The sequence below is a fragment of the Scyliorhinus torazame genome, chromosome 2 (genome assembly GCF_047496885.1).
Source record: "Scyliorhinus torazame isolate Kashiwa2021f chromosome 2, sScyTor2.1, whole genome shotgun sequence".
Taxonomy (NCBI): Eukaryota; Metazoa; Chordata; class Chondrichthyes; order Carcharhiniformes; family Scyliorhinidae; genus Scyliorhinus; species Scyliorhinus torazame.
Genome location: NC_092708.1, coordinates 231,127,799 through 231,143,205, shown reverse-complemented (window position 1 = coordinate 231,143,205; position 15,407 = coordinate 231,127,799). Strand labels below are relative to the sequence as shown.

The following is a 15,407-nucleotide window of genomic DNA, read 5'->3' as shown; positions in this document are numbered from 1 at the left end:
AGCCCACAGTCTGGCCACCCCCACCACTTCTCCCAACCCTAGCAGTCGCCCCCCCAGGCCAGCAGCACGGAACTCGGCCAAGTGTGGCGGCGCTGGACACTGTCCGCAGCCGGTATGCCAGACTCCCGACTGTTGGGACCACACGTGGTCCGCGCCATCGGGAACTTCGCTCATCAGTGGCGGAGCATGTCGGGGGGGTGTAGAAATCTTTAATTTATGGGATCTTAACCTGTCGAACTACGCCAAGTTTGGGGGAAGCTTAGTTGATGAATCAAGTCCTGGCGCAATACGACAAGTTGTAAGATTTGTACTATTTCTGGACTTTGCCAAGTTGTTCGATTCCTTGTATTATTCGACTGTGTATAGTTGAAGGAATTTAATCTTTTAAATTTGCTAATCTTTTAGCTGGCTTGGCGAATGTAACAGTTGAGACTTCATATCGAGAATATATATATAATTCAATGCTCTTACAAACTGCATTGGACTCTTGCCACCTAGTTGCCATGGAACTCAGTCCTTGGCCTTGACAATTAGCACAAGCAGTGTCAAATTGTCTTGCAACTGTGCTGCTATAATCTTATAATGGAATTTTATGCTGTTTCATGTATCATATTGAAGTCCTGAATTTATGTGTGCTGAAATTCTCATTTTTAAAAATGAGTACTAAAAACAGCTATCTTTTACCTATACTAGTTGTATTTGAAATACCTGGCTTCTACAGTGGGCCGGCTGATGGCGCATTGACGGGGTTGTGACTGCATGTGGCCCGATGACGTCGATTTGGAGGGGGCGGAGCATCGCAAACCAGCGTCTGCTCCGATTTCGGTGTCGTGATCTATTCTCCACCCGATCACTGTTCTCGATTTTGACGTCGGGCTATAGACAATCCCGACCCATATCTTCACATGTCTGAATCTTGTTCATTTATTTATGGTCTGCAGAATTTTCTGACATGCTGGAACCGTTACACCAGTTGTTGCAGATCATCACATTGCCTCAGTGGTTTAGGAAAAAAGCCTTGATCTGAGAAATCTTTCACCAAGTTTGGGAATGAAACAGCATAGACATATTTCTTATCTCCTGCTGTTGTGGAGCATATCCCTTTGGTTTGGTGGCAGATCACTTTCTGGGAATCTGTTAGGATTTATTTTGTGTTCAGAGCATGGGAGAGAAGAGTTACTGTCTATATTTTTGATGAGCAGAACAGGTCAGAGGTGGCATTATTAATTGTTTTCTTTACCAGAGTTACCTATTGACAGAGAAAGATTTCTGAATTGACAAACTGAAATAAATAGTGGGTCTTTGGGGAATGGGAATTTCATCTAATTTTAAATTAACAATATCTTGTCTTGCTGAAATCAGTCTTGAAAAGGTAAGGCACGTGAAGTTCCATCACAGAATTTTATCAAAACAAAAACACCAAAATTCAAATCTTTTCAGTTCTAAAATCTCTGCAATTCTTGGGATGTAAAGTGAAAGATTTGGAGTAGCAGTAACATAAGTTATATAGCGTGAATGCAAGGCAACTATGTTATCAGCGATCGGAAAATAGAAAGAATAAGAAAATTGATGGTAAAACAGAAAATGCTGAAAATTGTCAAGATTATCAGGAAGCATTGTTTTTTAAAAATTAATTTCCAGGATGTGGGCTTCGTTGGCTAGGCCAGCATTTGTCACCCATCCCTAATTGCCCTTCAGTAGGCAGTGGTGACCAGCCTTCTTGAACTGCTGCAGTCCATGTTGTGTAGGTGCACGCTCTGTGCTAATAGAGAGCAAGTTCCAGGATTTTGACCCAGTGACAGTGAAGGAACGGCGATGTATTTCCAAGTCAGGGTGGTGAGTGGCTTGGAGGGGAACTTCCAAGTGGTGGTATTCTAATGTATCTGCTGCCCCTGTCCTTCTTGATGCAGTGGTCGTGGGTTTCGAAGGTGCTGCCTAAGGAGCCTTGGTGAGTTCTTGCAGTGCAACTTGTAGATGGTACATACGGCAGCTATTGTGCGTTGGTGGTGGAGGGAGTGAATGTTTGTGCAAGGGGTGCCAATCAAGCTTTGTCTTGGACGGTGTCGAGCGTTTTGAGTGTTGTTGGAGCTGCACTCATCCAGGCAAGTGGGGAGTATTCCATCACAGTCCTGGATCGTAGGTGTTGGACAGGTTTTGAGGAGTCAGAAGGCGAGTTACTCGCCACAGGATTCCCATCCTTTGACTTATTCTTGTAGCCAAAGTATTTATATGGTTAGTCCAGTTCAGTTTCTGATCAATGATAACCCCCAGGATGTTGATAGTGGGGGATTCAGTGATGGTAATGCCATTGAATGTCAAGGAGCAATGGTTTGATTCTCTTATTGGAGATGGTCATTGTCTGGCACTTCTGTGACGCGAATATTACTTGTCACTCGTCAGCCCAAGCCTGGATATTGTCCAGGTCTTGCTAATTTTGCACGTGGACTGCTTCAGTGTCTGAGGAATCGTGAAGAGTGCTGAACATTCATCCCCACTTCTGACCTTAAGGGAGGTCATTGATGAAGCAGAAGATGGTTTGGTCTAGGTCTGTATGGGGAGAGACCAATACTTCATTTAAATATAAATTTAGAGTACCCAATTCATTTTTTCCAATTGAGGGGCAATTTAGTGTGGCCAAACCGCCTACCCTGCACATCTTTGACTTGTGGGGGCGGAACCCACGCAGACACGGGGAGAATGTACAAACTCCACACGGACAGTGTCGCAGAGCCGGGATCGAACCTGGGACCTCAGCGCCGTGAGGCAGCAGTGCTATCCACTGTGCCGCCCTGAGAGAGACTAATTCTGATGAAAGGTCACGAATGTTAACTTGTTTCTCTCCCCACAGATGCTGCCTGACCTGTTGAGTATTTCCAGCATTTTCGGTTTATATTTCAGGTTTCCAACATCTGCAGCATTTCCGTTAGTTTGTCACAAATTGAGGCCACAATGCACCAAAGTTAATTAAATCAGTAAAACCATTTTTAGAAGTAACTTTCCCAATGGTGTCAAGGGTATTTCTATTTGTACATAGAAATCAAACAAATCAGGACGAATAACTTGCATTTATAAAGCGTCTTCAATGCAGTAAAATGTCCCTTCACAGGAGCAGTATGTGTTATCAAGCCGCATAAGGGCATGTTAGGATGAATATCTAGTCAGAGCTATATGTTGGGGAACACCTTAAAAGGTGAGAGAGAGATAGAGGGGTTTAGGAAGGGAAATACAGAGCTTAGAGTTAAGGCAGCTAAAGGCATAGGCATCAATGATGGGCAAATGGTGCATGCCCAAAATGCCTGAATTGAGTATTATAATATTCCCTACAAATAAGAGGTTTGACTGTTTCATCATCCTGCAGTTTCATCCCCTACATTTTCTCTTTCTTTAATGAAAAGCAAGACTTTACACTAGGTGCTAAGTGCAGAAGCACATTTTCCATAAAAGGAGTTGAATATTCTATGCATACCATCATCCTTCTTGACACCATCTGATGTTGGTGTCGAATTCTGGCTCAGAAAACCACTGGGTAACAATTCCAATGCTATGTTGTGTCTGAGTGATCGTCTGTGAACAAGAATTCATGTTTCAATTTATGTTCAACAAGTCCTATATTCCAAAGAGCAAAACAAAACACAACAGTGAGCTTAACGGGAGACAATAAAACTGCCAGTATGCAATGTTATTTGCAAAATAGTTTTCCATATTATATGTATGTAGTCTTTCATTAAGCACCAACTCTCAAAAGTCCAGGAAATTCTTATATTTTATTTGGGAGGAGGGGCAGGTTAAGGGAGGCAGGAATGGGGGAAGCATGCAAAATGTGCACAACTCTGCAGCAAAGTTACCAACTTTGTGAAAGAATTCAATATTTAATAGTTGTAATTCAACAGCATGGAAGGCTACTTTCCTGTTGCAGCATATGGTTTTACTCGACAGATAACACAACATTTTGAAATGGTTAATCCAATGTGTTGCATGGAAATACTTTTGTGTCAAAATTCACACGTAATATGGGTAAAGTTTTTTTTTAAACAAACATTTTATTAGGGTATTTGTAGTCTTTAAAATAATAACAGCAACATAAACATGGTACATAAAACATTTCCATCCCTATCACACTCTTCACACTCCCAATTGATGAAACAATAGCTACCCCTCCTAGATTTCTGCCTCTGCTGACATTTTAAGTTTCTCTGAGAAAGTCGACAAAAGGCTGCCACCTCCGGATGAACCCTAATATTGACCCTCTTAGGGCGATCTTTATTTTCTCGAGACTGAGAAACCCAGCCATGTCGCTAACCCAGGTCTCTGATTTCAGGGGCTTCGAGTCCCCCCACATTAATATCCGTCGCCGGGCTACCAGGGAGGCAAAGGCCAAAACGTCAGCCTCTCTCGCCCCCTGGACTCCCGGGTCTTCCAGCACTTCGAAGATTGCCACCTCTGGAGTTGGTATCACTTGTGATTTAAGTATTGTGGACATAGCCTTAGCAAAAGCCTGCCAAAACCCTCCAAGCTTCGGGCATGCCCAAAACATATGGACATGGTTTGCTGGACCTCCCGCGCACCTTGCACACCTGTCCTCTACCCCAAAGAACTTGCTTATCCGGGCCACCGTCATGTCTGCCCGGTGAATTACCTTAAATTGTATCAGACTAAGCCTGGCACATGAGGATGTGTTAACCCGCCTCCAGCTCTCCCCCAAGCTCCTCTTCCCACTTGCCCTTTAGTTCCTCAATCTGGGTTTCCTCCGACTCCCTAAGTTCTTTGTAGATATCTGATACCTTCCCCTCTCCCACCCATGTTCTGGAAACTACCCTATCCTGTATTCCCCGTGGTGGCAGGAGCGGGAAGGTTGGATCCTGCCTTCTCAGAAAATCCCGTACCTGCAAATATCTAAACCCATTCCCTGTTGGCAGTTCAAATTTCTCCTCCAAATCCTTCAAGCTAGGGAAGCTCCAGTCTATAAACAGATCTCCCATCCTCTCAATTCCTACTCTCTGCCATCTCCAAAACCCTCCACCCAGCCTTCACGGCACAAACCGATGGTTGTTGGAAATCGGGGCACAGACCGATGCTCCCTCCACTCTCCTATATTTCCTCCACGGCCCCCAGACTCGCCGAGCCGCCACTACCACCGGGCTTGTGGAGTACCAGGCCGGTGAGAACGGCAGAGGTGCCGTTATCAGTGCCCCCAAACTGGTGTTCTTACACGATGCCGCCTCTACTCGCTCCCACACCGATTCGCTCTCCCCCCCCACCCCCAATCATGGCTATATTAGCCGTCCAACAGTAGTACAAAAGTTCAGCAGCGCCAACCCACCTCCCCCCCCCCCCCCCCCCCCCCCCCCCCGCCAAACTACCCTCCAATAACACTTTTTCACTCGCGGGGTTTTACCCGCCCACACAAAGCCCACAATCACTTTATTCACCCATTTAAAAAGACACTCGGGATAAAATGGGGAGACACTAAAAGACAAATAGAAATCTGGGGGGAACCGTCATTTTCACGGTCTGTACCCTCCCCACCAGTGACAGTGGGAGCATGTCCCATCTCTTAAAGTCCTCCTTCATTTGTTCTACAAGCCGGGACAAGTTTAACTTGTGCAATGTCTCCCATTCCCGTGCCACCTGGATTCCCAGATAGCGAAAGCCCCTTCCCACCATTCTAAACGGCAGCACTCCCAGTCTCCTCTGCTGCCCCCTCGCCTGAATTCCCCCAAGATCCACATAATCTCCCCCATCTCCTCGAACGGGTCCGAAACGTACAGGAGGTCATCCGCACAAAGCGAAACCCGATGCTCCAACCGCACGCCCCCTCCCCCCTCCTTATCAGCCTTTCCAGGTCCTGGAAGCTCTTAACGCCATAGCCAATGGCCACAGCAAACAACAGCAGAGAGAAGGGACACCCTTGCCTTGCTCCTTGGTGCAATTTAAAATAGCCTGGCAACCGCCGATTCGTATGCACAGTTGCTACTGGTGCCTGATACAGCAACAGTACCCAATCAATGCAGCCCTGACCAAACCCAAACCTTCCTAAAATCTGCCATGAATAATTCCACTCCACCCGGTCAAAGACCTTCTCCGCATCCATCGCAACACCCACCCCCCCCTTAGAATTCCACCGGGTAGCCATCCGGCCCTGGGGCCTTGTCCGACTGCATGACCTCCAGCCCTTCCATTATTTCTTCAATTTCAATTGGAGCTCCCAGCCCTTCCACCAGTTCTTCCTTCACCCTCGGGAACCTCAGCTGACCCAGGAACTGCCTCATCTCCTCCACCCCAGCCAGGGGTTCCGACTCATATAACTTGCTATAAAAGGCCTTAAACACCTCATTCACCCCCACTGGGTCCAGGACCATATTCCCACCTCTGTCCTTTACTCTTGCTTTCTCCCTGGCCGCCTCCCTTTTCCTCAGTTGGTGTGCTAGCATTCTACGTACCTTTTCCCCATACTCATACACCGCTCCACTTGCTTTCCTCAGTTGTTCCATCGCCTTCCATGTAGTCAACAGCCCAAACTCGACCTGTAACCTCCGCTGCTCCTTCAGTAGCCCCGCATCCGGGGCTTCCGAATATCTCCTATCCACCTGGAGTATATCCCCAACCAACCTATCCCTCTCTGCCCGCTCCACTTTTTCTCTATGGCCCCATATCAAAATTAACTCCCCTCTAACCACTGCCTTCAGAGCTTTCCACACTGTTGTTGCCGAAACTTCCCCCGTATCATTTATTTCCAAATAGTTCTGATGGACTTGCTCACCTGCCACACACTGCCTCATCTGCTAATAGTCCCACATCCAATCTCCATGACGGGCACAGCCCTCTCCATACTAATCCGTAGATCCACCCAATGTAGGACATGATCCGACACCACGATTGCCGAGTACTCAGTATCCACCACCCCTGGCAGCAGAGCCTTGCTCAGAATTTTTTAAAAATCGATCAGAGAATATACTTTGTGGACATGGGAGAAAAAAAAAACTCCTTCACTCTTGGCTATCCGAACCTCCATGAGTCTACTCCCTCCAATTGCTCCATAATCCCCCTTTAATTCCTTTGCGACGCTGGCACCCTCCCTGCCCTAGATTTTGACCGGTCCAATCCTGGATCTCCCCTCATGATCAGATTATGTGACTCTAGGTCTGGGATCTTACCTAACACCCGCCTCAAATTCCACATCATCACAGTTTGGTGCATATACATTCGCGGGTACCACCCGCATCCCCTCAAGCTTCCCACTCACCATAATGTACCTGCCCCCAATGTCTGATACGATTCTCCCTGCCACAAATGCCACCCGTTTGTTAATCAGGATCGCGACACCCCCTGGTCTTAAGAGTCCAGCCCTGAATGGAATACCTGGCCGACCCACCCCTTCCTCAATCTGGTATGGTCTATAACCTTTAGGTGTGTCTCTTGTAACGTTGCCACGTCCGCCTTCAATAAATCCCCTCAAATGTGCGAACACGCGAGCCATCTTAACCGGTCCATTTAGCCCTCTGACGTTCTAAGTAATCAGCCTAGTCAGGGGGCATCCCGCACCCCCCCCCGCTGATTAGCCATCACCCTTCTTAGGCCAGCCGCCAGCTCGCGTCAATCGCCTCCGCGGGCCCACCCTTGGTCCTCCGCCATCCTCGATCGCCCTTTTGTCCCCTAGCAACAGTTCCTCCCATCAGCAGAGCAGCTCTCCTGCACCCCCACCCCCTAGTAACAGCACCAGAAACTCAACCTCCCATATCAAACTTATCACCTGCTCACCCCCACTGTGCTTCAGTGAGCTAGCTAACCGAGCCAGCCTAGTAGCTCCCGCCCATGGCACCAGACATCCTATCTCCCCATTGTTCTCCCCCCCCCCCCCCCCCTAGATATTCAAAGCAGCACAGTCCCCAGTAAACAAACAGTAGGAAAAAAATCCCTCCACCCACCTTCCAATGGAACAGAGTTAACGTACATTTCTGAGCAGCTGCTCAAACATCTTATCACAACGAAAACAAAAGAAAAAAGGAAGGGGGCAAATAAAAATAACCCCTTGTTACAGAGAGCACTGCATATTCAAAACAACACAGAAGTGATTTTAACCAAATCGTCACCGCAATGCCCTCCCCCGGGGTTCAGTGACCTTAATCCCCTGCTAGCCTTTTGTCCTTGAAAAAAGTTCATAACTTCGTCCGGTGATTCAAAATAAAGTTCCTGGCCCTCAAATGTGACCCAAAGATGTGCTGGATACAACCTCCTGAACTTCATCCCCTTCTTGAAGAGGGCCGATTTTGCCGTTAAATCCAGTTCGCGTTCTGGCCAGTTCTGCACCCAGGTCCTGGTAGATGCGCAACTCACAGTTCTCCCACACGCAACTGTTTGGCCCACCGCAAAATCACCGATCCAGGGACCAGTGCATTCACACCACCATCGCCCTCAGCGGTTCATTCACTCCGACTTCCTTGCGAGAAATCTATGTGCTCTGTCCACTTCCAAGGGCTGCGTAAACACCCCCATCTCTTCCAGCATACTTGCCACATATGCCCTCGCGTCCGAACCCTCACTGCCCTCAGGGAGGCCAACGATCCTCAGGTTCTCTCTCGTGGACCTGTTCTCCAAGCCCTCCAACTTTTCCTGCAACCTTTTCTGGTGGTCCTTCATCAGCCCCACCTCTACCTCCAAAGCGGTTAAATACGCAGACACCTTTTCCTCCACCCTGAATCGCCCGTCCATGGGTTTCTAGACCCTGTTCCACCAGATAGATCGATGCTTTAATCGGTTCCAGCGTATCTTTCTTTAGCTTGGCGAAGCTCGCCTCAAAGAACTTCACCAGCTGTACCGTCGACCACTGTGCCACCGCACTGGGATCCTGCGACTCCGCTTTCCTGCGATACCGGCTCTGCACGCATCTTCCTTGCTTGACTAGGTCTCCTTACACGGCCACTTCTAGTTCACTGCTCCATACACTGGTGGGGATCTCTCCTCACTGTCTCTCTCTCCACCGATTTATCAAGTGAAATTCCGGAAAAAACGGGAGAAAAGCTCCAAAAGTTTCATCACAAGCGGGAGCTACCAAATGTGCGACCTCCTACTCCATGGCCGCCACCGGAAGTCCGTAATATGGATAAAGTTAATAACACATATTTCAAAGAAATAAGACTACACATCCCAATCCAAGAATGAATATAATTTAGACAGCGACTTATCGTATCACAAGGATATCCAAACCTACTTACAGCCAGTGAGCTACTTATGTGCTAGAGTTGTTGCTACAGTTGCAAAAAGACTGCAAAAATCTCTAATTCTATCATTCCAAGAATAGATCAGGTCTGAGTAACCTATTTAATTCGGCCTCAAATTGAGCAGATTCTCAAATGTGAAGCATACAAAATCCCCTGTACTCGTTTTCAGAGAGCAAAATGTGGATCCCACTATAATCAAACAGTAGGCTGATGTCAAATAAGTGCATACGATCAAAACACAGAATTGATCTTCACTTCTAGTCTTCCCATAGAATTCCAATCAAAGCCACAGCAACATATTTTACAATGCTGAACATGTGTAAAATATTTGTTTTTATTGCATTTCACCCATTTTTGTTCAAAATGAATTGCTTCATTTTTCTTTTAATTTTTTTTAAAATTTAGAGTACCCAATTCATTTTTTCCAATTGAAAAATGAAATGAAATGAAAAGAAAATCGCTTGTCACAAGTAGGCTTCAAATGAAGTTACTGTGAGAAGCCCCTAGTCGCCACATTCCGGCGCCTGTTCGGGGACTGGTACGGGAATTGAACCGTGCTGCTGGCCTGCTTTCAAAGCCAGCGATTTAGCCTGTGCTAAACCAGCCCCCAAGGGGCTGTTTAGTGTGGCCAATCCACCCATCATATCATAGACAGTAGCCAACACATCTTTGGGTTGTGGGGGTGAAACCCACGCAAACACGGGGAGAATGTACAAACTCCACATGGACAGTGACCCAGAGCCGGGATCGAACCTGGGACCTCGGCGCCGTGAGGCAGCAGGGCTAACCCACTGCGCCACCGTGCTGCCCCAAAATGAATTGCTTCAAATATTCATATCAGCAGTCAATATAAATTCATATCCAAACTTTTATCAAATATATTATACATTTGCTTAAAATCTATGCTGAACATTTGCTGTTGTGCTTCTGTTAATATGACTACTACACTTCAGCTCTTGCCGCAAGACCTACATTCAAAGTGCACAAAATGAAACCAATTATTTTTGAAATACTTCTCCTGGGTATATAAAATTTTCCTCCTCCCAAAGTGCTGGAAAATATGGTGGGAGTAGCCTGCACCCGAGCCAGCACTTGAAAAATTCTGTCCCTACACTCAAATCTCCCCCAGTCAAGGTCAGCAAGCATATGCAATGGAAAAACATACCTTTTTTTGTTTGAAAACCCAAGGCTTTGTGAAGAATCTGCTAGTGTTTTCCGCTTCCATGTTGGAGTCATAATTATTGGAGTTCCTGAAGATGTTCCTAATCAAGTTTTTTAAAAAAAGGATATTGGTGTTTAATGATAATCACAAATATGAAATACTTAAAATATCTTGAAAGCTTTGCCATTGTATTTAATTTCTTTCCTTAGGTTATGAATGGTACAAAGGAAAAGTATGATGATGTGTTGTTCCATACACTTAAAAGTTATGGAAAATCATGTCAGGAGTATATTATCCAAAGTGCACTCCCACTTAAAAATGAAAAAATATTCATTAAAGTATCTGGTCAAACTGGTCAAGTTAGGTGTTCCTCAGTTCCAGGACACTACTGATGGGAAGACATCCAAGAAAGCTCCATTTAATACAACAGGAGCCTGCAACTTTGGTTTTGTCCCGTCCCTGCAGTGCAATGCAGCTGCCCTCTTGAGGCTATCCATCACTGATTTCCCCAGCTGTGAAGAGACTATCAAACCTAATTGGTTTCCATCCAACTAGAAGTTAGACATTTAAAAATTGGGAAGAGGAGCAACAAGTATATGGAATGAAACATTACCCCACCCAGCCCTTCCTTTATATTTAATATTTCCGGTACACCATCTTTAATACTTTTGAATTTTACTATAGATATTTCCCTTGAATTCAATCACGGATCTCTCCAATAATCTAAACTTGTACTTCCTTTGAAACCAGAGTGTGGCTTTAGCAGCAATATTCACGCAAATGTCAAGGGTACCATCATTGTGGTTTGTCTTGCTGGACACAATGCTGCTCCTACATGATACCCTTAACATTGGTACGCACAAGTATAAACATCATCAGACCATAATTGAGACTATAAACTACAAGACAGGTTTATTGAACATTTAAGTGGTAGAAAAGTTATTGAACATTTAAGTGATAGGTACAGTTGGTCCACAAGGCAGCTATATTCTGTAAGGTAAGAGGGGATGGAGGCTAGGCCAGTTGCATGCTCCTCCTGTAGGAGGTGGGTGGTGAGGGATACCACCAGTGTCCCCGCTGACTATACCTGCGGGAAGTGCACCCAACTCCAGCTCCTCAGAAACCGTGTTAGGGAACTGGAGCTGGGTGAGCTTCGGATCATCCGGGAGGCAGAGGGGGTTATAGAGAAGAGTTACAGGGAGGTAACCACACCCAAGGTACAGGACAAGAGTAGCTGGGTTACAGTCAGGGGAAAGTAAAAAAACAGGCAGACAGTGCAGGGATCCCTCGTGGCCGTTCCCCTTCAAAACAAGTATACCGTTTTGGATGCTGTTGGGGGGGGGGGGGGGGGGGGAAATGACCTACCGGGGGAAGGCCCTAGCGGCCAGGTCTCTGGCACGGAGTCTGGCTCTGGGGCTCTGAAGGGAAGGGGGGGGGGGGGGGAGAATAGAAAAGCAATAGTAATAGGAGATTCAATGGTTAGGGGAATAATAGGAGATTCTGTGGTCGCGAGTGAGACTCCCGGAAGGTATGTTGCCTCCCGGGTGCCAGGGCCAGGGATGTCTCGGATCGTGTCTTCAGGATCCTTAAGGGGGAGGGGGAGCAGCCAGAAGTCGTGGTGCACATTGGTACCAACGACATAGGTAGGAAAAGGGGTGTGGAGGTAATAAACAAATTTAGGCTGGAAGTTAAAAGCCAGGACAGACAGGAGTTGTCATCTCTGGTTTGTTGCCGGTGCCACGTGATAGCGAGGCTAGGAATAGGGAGAGAGTGAAGTTGAACACGTGGCTGCAGGAATGTTGTAGGAGGGAGGGCTTCAGGTATTTGGATAATTGGAGGGCATTCTGGGGAAGGTGGGACCTGTACAAGCAGGACGGGTTGCATCTGAACCAGAGGGGCACCAATATCCTGGGAGGGAGGTTTTCTAGTACTCTACGGGAGGGTTTAAACTAATTTGGCAGGGGAATGGGAACCGGATTTGTAGTCCAGCAACTAAGGTAGCCGATATTCAGGACGCCAAAGCGTGTAGTGAGACAGTGCGGAAGGGAACACTGACAAAGGAGAGTACTTGGCAGGCACGGAGATGGGTTGAAATGTGTATACTTCAACGCAAGAAGCATCAGGAATAAGGTGGGTGAACCTAAGGCATGGATCGGTACTTGGGACTACGATGTGGTGGCCATCACGGAAACATGGATAGAAGAGGGGCAGAAATGGTTGTTGGAGGTCCCTGGTTATAGATGTTTCATTAAGATTAGGGAGGGTGGTAAAAGAGGTGGGGGGTGGCATTGTTAATTAGAGATAGTATAACAGCTGCAGAAAGGCAGTTCGAGGAGTGTCTGCCGACTGAGTAGTATGGGTTGAAGTCAGAAATAGGAAAGGAGCAGTCACCTTGTTGTGAGTTTTCTATAGGCCCCCCAATAGTAGCAGAGATGTGGAGGAACAGATTGGGAAACAGATTTTGGAAAGATGCAGAAGTCATAGGGTAGTAGTCATGGACGACTTTAACTTCCCAAATATTGAGTGGAAACTCTTTAGATCAAATAGTTTGGATGGGGTGGTGTTTGTGCAGTGTGTCCAGGAAGCTTTTCTAACGCAGTATGTAGATTGTCCAACCAGAGGAGGGGCAATATTGGATTTAGTACTGGGTAATGAACCAGGGCAAGTGATAGATTTGTTAGTGGGGGAGCATTTTGGAGATAGTGACCACAATTCTGTGACTTTCACTTTAGTAATGGAGAGGGATAGGTACGTGCAACAGGGCAAGGTTTACAATTGGGGGAAGGGTAAATACGATGTTGTCAGACAAGAATTGAAGTGCATAAGTTGGGAACATAGACTGGCAGGGAAGGACACAAGTGAAATGTGGAACTTGTTCAAGGAACAGGTGCTACGTGTCCTTGATATGTATGTCCCTGTCAGGCAGGGAAGAGATGGTCGAGTGAGGGAACCATGGTTGACAAGAGAGGTTGAATGTCTTGTTAAGAGGAAAAAGGTGACTTATGTAAGGCTGAGGAAACAAGGTTCAGACAGGGCATTGGAGGGATACAAGATAGCCAGGAGGGAACTGAAGAAAGGGATTAGGAGAGCTAAGAGAGGGCATGAACAATCTGGATTTGGTACTGGTAATGAACCAGGGCAAGCGATAGATTTGTTAGTGGGGAAGCATTTTGGAGATAGTGACCACAATTCTGTGACTTTCACTTTAGTAATGGAGAGGGATAGGTGCGTGCAACAGGGCAAGGTTTACAATTGGGGGAAGGGTACATACGATGTGTCAGACAAGAATTGAAGTTCCGGTTGCGGTGATGCACTGCTAAGCCGCACGTTTCGGCAGCTCCCGTTCTAACGGACTTTTGGGCTCTTATCGGGAGCCCCAACGGAATTTTTTTTCGACCTAACCCAGTGTGGGGTGACGAAGGAAGGAGTCCCCCCGGGTGTGTATGGAAAGGAGCGGCGGTAGTGGCCAGATTACGAAGGATCCTTTGGAGCAGCGGCAGAGAAGAGAAGGGAGAAGCAAGATGGCGGCGGATGGAGCCCAGATGGTATGGGGCCCGGACCAGCAGGAGTTTCTTCGACTATGTGTGGAGGAGCTCAAGAAAGAGGTGCTGGCGCCGATGCTACTGGCAATCGAGGGACTGAAGGAAACACAAAAGGTCCAGGCGATGGAGCTCCGTGGAGTGAAGGCAAAGGCAGCCAAGAATGAAGATGAGATACAGGGCCTGGTGGTAAAAACGGAGACACACGAGGCACTACACAAGAGGTCATAGAAAGGCTGGAAGCCCTGGAGAACAACTAGAGGAGGAAAAACCTACGGATTCTAGGTCTCCCCGAAGGAGCAGAGGGAGCTGATGTTGGGGCTTATGTGAGCACGATGCTCCACACGCTAATGGGAGCTGAGGCCCAACGGGCCCCCTGGAAGTGGAGGGAGCGTACCGGGTCCTCGTGAGAAGACCAAAGGCAGGTGAAACACCAAGAGCAATAGTGGTGAAGTTCCATCGCTACATGGACAGAGAGATGGTCCTGAGCTGGGCCAAGAAGGCACGGAGTAGCAAATGGGAGAATGCGGTGATACGTGTGTATCAGGACTGGAGTGCGGAGGTGGCGAGAAGGGGGGCGAGCTTTAACCGGGCCAAGGCGGTGCTCCATAGGAAGAAAATAAAATTTGGGATGCTGCAGCCGGCGCGATTGTGGGTCACGCATCAGGGCAGGCACCACTACTTCGAGACGGCGGATGAGGCATGGACATTCATCCAAGAGGAGAAACTGGACTAGATTTGAGAGTTTGATGTTTGGAGAGAAGCAGCGAGGTGGTGGTACAGGAATGTAAAGTAGGGAAAGGGGAGGGCTATTGTACAGCAATGTTGGACGGGGAATTTCTCTCCCCCCGATGGAGGACACACGAAGAAATATGGGCGCTGGTGTAAAAAGGGACAGGGAAGGGGAATGAGGAAACTGCGCCATAGGGGGCAGGGCCGAGAGGAAAGTGCGGGTATTTTCCCGCGCTATGGAAATTATAGCGGGAAAACGGGCGCAGGAAGGAAGGGATCTCCACGCGCAGGGAGGTCAAAGGGTGAATGGGGGAAGCCGAGGTCAGCCAGAGTTAGCTGACTTCCGGAAGCAATATGGGGGGAGTAACCAAGCTAGAGGGCGATCTGGGGGGGGGGGGGATTAACTGGGTTGCTGCTGCTGAGTGCAAGGGGGAGCTGGTAAGAGATGAGGTGATCGGGGCGGGAAGGCGCTGCCTGGGGGACAGACGGGTGCGCGGGACCTGGATGAGGAGATGGCCTAAAAAAGGGGATGGCTAGTCGACGAGGGGGGGGGGGCGGGGAAAGAGTGTGAATGGCCCCCCAATCCGGCTGATCACGTGGAATGTGAGAGGCTTAAACGGGCCGATTAAGAGGGCACGGGTGTTTGCGCATTTAAAGAGACTGAAGGCGGACGTAGTCATGCTCCAGGAGACGGACCTGAAGGTGGCGGATCAGGTTAGACTAAGAAAAGGATGGGTGGGACAGGTATTCCACTCT

General features: G+C 47.7%; 1 protein-coding gene across 3 annotated transcripts in view; it reads right to left on the bottom strand.

Annotated features, from left to right (window-relative positions):
* Positions 1-15,407, bottom strand: part of LOC140396328 (rho GTPase-activating protein 11A-like) — an 84,870-nt gene that overhangs the window by 18,035 nt on the left and 51,428 nt on the right. For all 3 annotated transcript variants that reach the window (XM_072484840.1, XM_072484850.1, XM_072484858.1), the window contains 2 exons: positions 10,384-10,480; positions 3,467-3,564 (listed from right to left, as the gene is read on the bottom strand). In XM_072484840.1, the coding sequence (XP_072340941.1) occupies positions 3,467-3,564; positions 10,384-10,480 (195 nt within the window). The remainder of the gene's footprint in view (positions 1-3,466; positions 3,565-10,383; positions 10,481-15,407) is intronic.